The sequence below is a fragment of the Cylas formicarius genome, unplaced genomic scaffold (assembly GCF_029955315.1).
Source record: "Cylas formicarius isolate icCylForm1 unplaced genomic scaffold, icCylForm1.1 PGA_scaffold_6__28_contigs__length_40554024, whole genome shotgun sequence".
NCBI classification, from domain to species: Eukaryota; Metazoa; Arthropoda; class Insecta; order Coleoptera; family Brentidae; genus Cylas; species Cylas formicarius.
Genome location: NW_026844347.1, coordinates 1,370,429 through 1,377,257, shown reverse-complemented (window position 1 = coordinate 1,377,257; position 6,829 = coordinate 1,370,429). Strand labels below are relative to the sequence as shown.

At 33.3% G+C, this 6,829-nt stretch overlaps 1 protein-coding gene across 3 annotated transcripts; it reads right to left on the bottom strand.

The window, feature by feature from the left end:
• Positions 1–381: 381 nt before the first annotated feature.
• LOC132703602 (odorant receptor Or2-like) lies at positions 382–5,408 on the bottom strand. 3 transcript variants are annotated; one of them, XM_060672955.1, is made up of 6 exons: positions 4,941–5,408; positions 4,775–4,874; positions 4,607–4,708; positions 4,047–4,202; positions 590–618; positions 382–539 (listed from the first exon to the last, which is right to left on the bottom strand). In XM_060672955.1, the coding sequence occupies exons 1-5, from the start codon at positions 5,309–5,311 to the stop codon at positions 604–606; spliced, it is 744 nt and encodes a 247-aa protein (XP_060528938.1). In that variant the 5' UTR covers positions 5,312–5,408; the 3' UTR covers positions 382–539; positions 590–603. The 3 variants fall into 3 exon arrangements, with proteins under 3 accessions (XP_060528938.1, XP_060528937.1, XP_060528936.1); XM_060672954.1 differs by lacking the exon at positions 382–539 and having other exon boundaries at positions 541–618; XM_060672953.1 differs by lacking the exons at positions 382–539; positions 590–618 and adding an exon at positions 3,517–3,837.
• Between the last annotated feature and the right edge of the window lie 1,421 nt (positions 5,409–6,829).

The following is a 6,829-nucleotide window of genomic DNA, read 5'->3' as shown; positions in this document are numbered from 1 at the left end:
GGCGAATTGGATGTGGATGTACACTGAGTACAGCATGTACAACATTTTTACGAATGGATGCTGGCTGATGGGTAAGCGCCAGGCACCAGCTGCAATCATGGCGTATTTGGACAGACCTAGAATTTCCTCAGGTGCCATTTTCTTAAAAAAGTAAAAATAACCTACTCTGAAACCCTTAGACCACCTGAAATTTACTAACAATATTTTGAATCCAAGCACATTCTGTAGCACTACGAAATTTCCCAACTTCTTATAACTACAGAGACCGCTTATTCTCTCCACAAATACATCTCAGTGCTTCTGGCATCGATATATCATGTACTCCATACAACTATTGCGTTTTAGAAAAAGTCTGAATGTTTCAAGCAGGGTGGTCAGGATTCGCTATTTTTATTTAAGGCTTAAACTTTTTGGGACTCACAACGAAATATTTATTTTTTTCTCTTATCAGAAATAACTTAAACGATATCCTACCAATTTGAAGAGTTGTTGTACCAATTTCGTGGAATATTTCTGTAAGCTTGTAGGATCCATCCCTGCTGTAAATGAACTCCGTCAATTCTCCTATAATATTCATTTCTTTACCTACATGCGTGACTAGCGTTATAATGTCCTTCCCTGTAATTATTGGAAAAAAGGCGGGATATTGGATTTATCCATATATCGTAAGTTCTAGACGAACACACAGCCGCGGACAAGATCTTGTGAATCAAAATGTTTAGGGAATAAGTCTAAAACTTTGGTTTTTATTGAAACGTCTTTCTATTTATGGAAAGTAATTCAGAACTTACAAAGATTTATACTCGAATTGTTTTTGGCAGCGTGTAACCATTTTAACTTTTAGATTATAGTGGTAATTTACTTTGGAAGTTTTGACTATAAGAGATACAGCTACATTCAGGAGATGCTGGATGTTAATCACAGTTCGACGTGGTCTTTCGTTCTTGATGCTGAGTAGTAAACAAACAAAATTTAGTCAGGGGCGTACTTTATAGGAAGTATTTATCTAAGTTTTTGATCCCCCTTATTTGTAGTTAGTTTCTTGCATTGACAGAAACGCAATTCTAATTTTGCCTGTTCTGATGTAAGAATAAGTATGAATGTCAGAAATTACAGTTTAGCTTTCCGTAATATTTATTGGAGAAAAATGCTTATATCATTGCAGGCAACAACACTGGTACACAAAATATAATTTTACAATGACGTTTATAAACTGATTTTGAAAAGCAAAGTCCTGGTTAGTTGAATATGGCGTAACTGGTAATTTTGCAAACTTTCTCAGTCAAAACTGGTTGAAATCTACAGTTGGAGCAACAGTGTTTTTCTAGATGATCAAGACGTATTCCAAAAATTCAGAATTCCAAGTTCTTTCTAGCCATCAAAATGAAACGAACGACTAGACAGAGAAGCAATGTATATTTTTTTATTAGTCAATATTGCGTCGTACCATTCAAAATACGATCTGAAAAAGAACATGTTTGGATGGGTTGCGTACATGACCGAAAACATCCGATTGCTAACAAACCCGTGCGATAATATCCCGGAAATGTCCAAAGTGGCTCGAATCCATGGTAAACGAAACTTACATGGTAAAATGACACTTTCGGGAACCCTAGATCGCCGTATAGTTGAATATTTTACAGAAGGGGCAGAAAAAAAATCCATTTTCTTATGGAATTACTAGAGTATTTTTTTAATTAAGAATTCTATACAGTTATATAAAAAATGAATCAGGACGATGATTTATAGAGATTTTCAAGTGGTTCAATTTATTTTGGATTGTAAGACTAATCGAATTTTTTATGCAAAACATTACCAATGTAACTAATTTCGGTAAAAAAGCCCTCATGACGCTGGTGCAAAACGTTGTATCGTTTTTTTTAAATTCGAAATACTTTAGAAAGGGAAACGATTATTTTCAGAATGTTTGCTAAAAGCCCAATAATGAGACACTTAAAAAAGGAACTGGAAGTAATTAAGGGTTGCGACGCCTCGTAAGTACTTGAGTGTTTCAAGTTAATCTAACCCTAATGCGTGTTTATTTGGTCTTAAAATGAGGCGTCAGAGTCATTTTAATTTTGTCTACACCTCCTGATGTTGGGTATAGTGATAGTGATTTTATGATGACACGTTTTAAAAAATATCGCACTGTGTATGATTTGTAGACTTAATTAGTCAAGTCACCTTTAGGACGGTGAATAGAAAAGGAATCTGGTTTGACGTTATATTTTCGGCGGAGGGTATCGCGGTTGCAACCTGAAAATGTTATTTGTTTAAATACATTATTACAGGGTGGTCTGTAATGAGAACGCCCAAAAGCAATCCCAAATTAAACTTGTGAAAATAACAATATTGTGCTAGTTAGCTATTTCATGTCATAACTTTCTCATTAGTACCGTTTTAGTACTTCCACAAAAAATCGGCCAGTAGAAACTAGTCCCAGTTCCAAAATTGGTTTTCTCGCGAACCGTTATTTCATTTAGATTAACTTTTTTTTAGTTATTTTTCGGTAACATGCTATGTCATAAATTTTGTTAAATCTGTTAATTTTTTTAAACTATAGGAGAAACAATACATCGGAATAAAAGGAACAGTAGTTGCAACAAAATTGAGTTCCACAACGATTACGAGCACTAATAATAAATAATAATAATAATTATTATTAGACTCCTGTAATTAAAATCATTGTATTGTCGGAAAAATTTTACATCCATATTTAAAAAACCCAATGGCTGTAGTTTTGTAGCTTTGCTGGATTGGAGTTTCTCGGTGGCCTTCAAGATGTAGTATAGGTATAGAAGAATATATAAAATGCCCCAAAAGATATTGTCACTTTTTAAAACTGCCAAGCATTGAACTTTGGTAAAAAGAAAACCAAAACGATTCACACACGAATGTAACCCATATTTGTATATCTTACTTAGCAATTCTTTTTGTACCATATTTGCAACGCTATGAAAGCACTAATTTTGAATGTAAAATATACCCGAAATGCTAGAATTCAAGACCAACACGATCATTACAAATACGAAGAAATTTGTTTTCATTTAAATTTTCTGTGGCTTTGTCTACATATGTACATCCACAGGGACCGTCAAAATCACGATCGTGATTTTTTGCGTTAATAAGTATAACACCCCTTAATAAAATGCCATCAGTCATAGTAATGCTTGATCGGTTTACGATCCTGACTTCGAAAAGTTTAGTAACTTTAGCTGAACAACGCCTTATGTGAAATAAAATTTTATGTTTGTATTTTTTTACTCATAATGTATAATGTACTTTTTTTATTTAATGGTTCTCACTTAAGATATTTTCTTCCTACGTCCAACACACCAAGCTTTGTTCCAAAAATTGATTTTTGTTGCATATATTCTCATAACTGCGAAGAATCCGCGAGATAAACAGAAAAAAATGTTTTTGTACTGGATCCTGCATATATTCTGCCCACCGTATCATGACAGCTATTTAATAAACCTTTTTCCTCCTGGTAGAATGGATCTTAAACTTCCACAACATTATATTGGTAAGCACTGGTTTCACTGCTTCGGGTTTTAATCTGATACAGAGCGAACGGAGTTTACGTACCTCACTTTACAGTATACAAAATTGGTAACTAATTAGAACTGACACCATTTTCAAACAAAATAAGCATCTATACAAGATTTATTTTATTTAAATTTGAATTAGTATCCGGATGTTACAACTGTACACCCAAAATGCAAATTTGTTTGGTTGTATTGAAATTCTTCACTATCAAGAACCCGAATTTAACTTTCGGGACTAGCGATATTTTTGCGACATTATCGTGCCATATGAATAAGCTGCCTTCATTATCTGAAAAATGATAATTTCATTTTTGAATGTTTTGTTACTGGTATTGGTTTTCAATTTTCAAATAAATCTGTAAGAATTAAAATTTTGCTGAATTCTAAAATTTGGGTTTATAGGAACAAAGTAAATCCTTGCTCACGTTTAGAAAAGTTTAAAACGACCTTTAATAAGGAATGTAAAGTTCAAATTGAGATAATTCAGAGGATACTTACCGTCAGAGATGACCGTATCGTCATTTCATCAAATGGACCAATAGTTATAGCTAGGGGGCACTGGGCACGCACTATCATCATATGCAATAATTTTTGCGTATCTCTACGCTGTTCCCACCAAGGAGTTTCGCAGATGGCATCGGCCAGCGCTTGACTCTGTAAGTTCGCGATATGATAAAGTGTTATTAGTGTATTAATTATTAGATTAACAATCACACGGTTAGGGGTAGATTGTTAACATTTTTGGTTACATCGAATAACTGAAAGATCGATGGATGGATGGATCAGAAATAGAAAAATTTTTACTAAATTATCGGTGTTGCCCAAATGTAATCGCTTATTTCTTTTGGCATTATAGTAGTTCATTTTTCCTTTTAAAATTTCTTTGATGTTATATGTTACTTAGGTTTAAGATGAGAATTTACTTCTTAATTTTGGAACAAACATAAATTCTAAATAACCATTTATCAAAATTCCATAAGTTTGTGCAAAAATCTCACATCTATAAGTAAATTTAATAATATTATATTATTTTATTTATTTAATATTTATGATTTTACCTGTATTTGAATTTCGTTGGAGGTCCAACCTAGTGCAAAAACAATAGTGATCAACCGACCGGCGTAAAAAAGTGTTGAGGCAACTTCGATTCCATCGCTGGCCTGAAAAACTCTCGAATCTAACTTTTGTTGCAGCCGCAATCGACTATTTGCAGGTTCACAACCTACCTCCAGAAGAATAATTACCACCCCTGCGATATTTACAGCATTTAAAAGATAGTCCATCATCATCAAGTATTTCACCGTGTCATTTAGTTCCTGAACAAACCTAAAAATTCAGAAGTATTGGTAAATTCTGGCTTACAAGTGGTTTTTACTAAATGTACTCACTCACATAATCACTTTTTGATGTTCATTTATCAAATTTTTAATCGTTTCAAGTATGTTTCCATCTTCGTCCAACATCTTTGCAAATCTTATTTGTAATGCCTTTAACATAGATGTGGCGAATATGATACAAGTTAGGTAAAGACACTGTGCGGACGTTGAGATGAATATGATTGTGACCGCACACAACAAATTCAGAATAACTAGCATCGTACCATACTCTTCGGTGTCGATGTTGCCATAATATAACGGAAATAACGTTGGTTTTGGTAGCGAATCGTTGTAATATTGGTTATATTTCTCTATCTGATGCCTTTCTAAACCGTTGGCTACGATGAGAGCTACCGCGATAAAGGCTGAGATACTAAATATCAGCATATTTATCCATCTTTCTAAAACTTTCTAAACTTGTCGACGAAGATTATTCAGAATATCTTTGTCTATCAAAGTGAGTAGTTTCTTTTCCTCCTGCGTTATGGAGAGGATGAGGGTCCAAAGACTCATATCTTGGAGAATGAGTAGTTTGATATGAGCGGTGAGCGTTGTAATAACATAAGAAAAGACCTTAAATCGTTGGTCGTCCAGCTCCTTGGAAAGTTCATCTTGGGTACAAAGAATAATGAATTGTATTATCAATGACAACAGAAATAGGGCGTACTGGGCGTGAACGTATACTGAATATAAAAAGTAGAGTTTTTTCATGAACGCAGGCTGGTTCAGTGGCAACCGCCAAGTTCCAGATGCAATCATAATATATTTAGACAATTTCATAATTTCGCCTGAATCTGTCATTTTGTGAAAGTTTCTTTTTAAGAGCCAAACATAAACAAGTTCGAATTTTAAACAGTTACACGTTAGTGTTTCCACTACATAGAGAAACGATTGTACTGATATCGAACTGGACTCGATTTAAATATATGCTCGATTAAACCATGAATTTTTTTAAAGTGTTCAATCTAGAAGACAGGGTGGTATTTAGTATCAAATGATTGAATGAAGAATATTAACCCTCATGTGCTATTTTATTTTTGATCAATAGTGTGTAACTGTTTATAAAGATATTTTTAGCTACTAACTTTCAAAACATAAACAAATGCTATTCTCCTCTTAAATTTCGATAAGTTGGGATTTTGTAGCGTCATCTTATCCGATCCAACCCTGCCAACCTGATCAATTTCTCTTTGATATTCACTTTCCGTATATGCGTGACTAAAGTTGCATTTGCTTGCTCTGTAATTTCTGACGGTGGGCGGAAAATTGCTTTTTACCAGATAATATGCCGTAAATTATAGAGCACCATATTAACAGATCGAAGCAACGAATTTTCATATTTATATAGGATCTTTCTCTGAAAAGGTGGGACCGAAGTGAAACTACTTGTTGCAAATTATCAGGCATGATAATTAAAAAACAGTATTTTGTGGGACTGTGTATGGGAACAACCAAACAATTTTCGTAAGTTATTTTTTTTTTAATAACAAAGCACAAGGCCTGCATATATATAATATTTGTTTGTGTATAATACGGTTGTAGCATAATTATTATCTTATAAGGTGCAGATAGTATCACTGCATTTATCATAAAACAATCAAATTTCGTGTTATCGATGAGAAATAAGCATCGTGTTTCTAATAGGTGGTCGAAATGATGTAAAGGAAAAATGAATTAAACTATTTTAGGTTGGCCATTCTCATAAGACGCCTATGCCCAGAATAGTTAAAATTTTGCTTATACCTTACATAAATATTTTTTTCGAAAATAACAAAGGGAAATGTCAATAATACTATTATTTTATTTAGTTTTAATTTTAATTTTGTTTTTTAAGATGGGTTTAATTTCCGTTTGATAAAGGATAGTAATTGTTATTTCTAACTAGTTTTTATTGTTCTTTTAAAT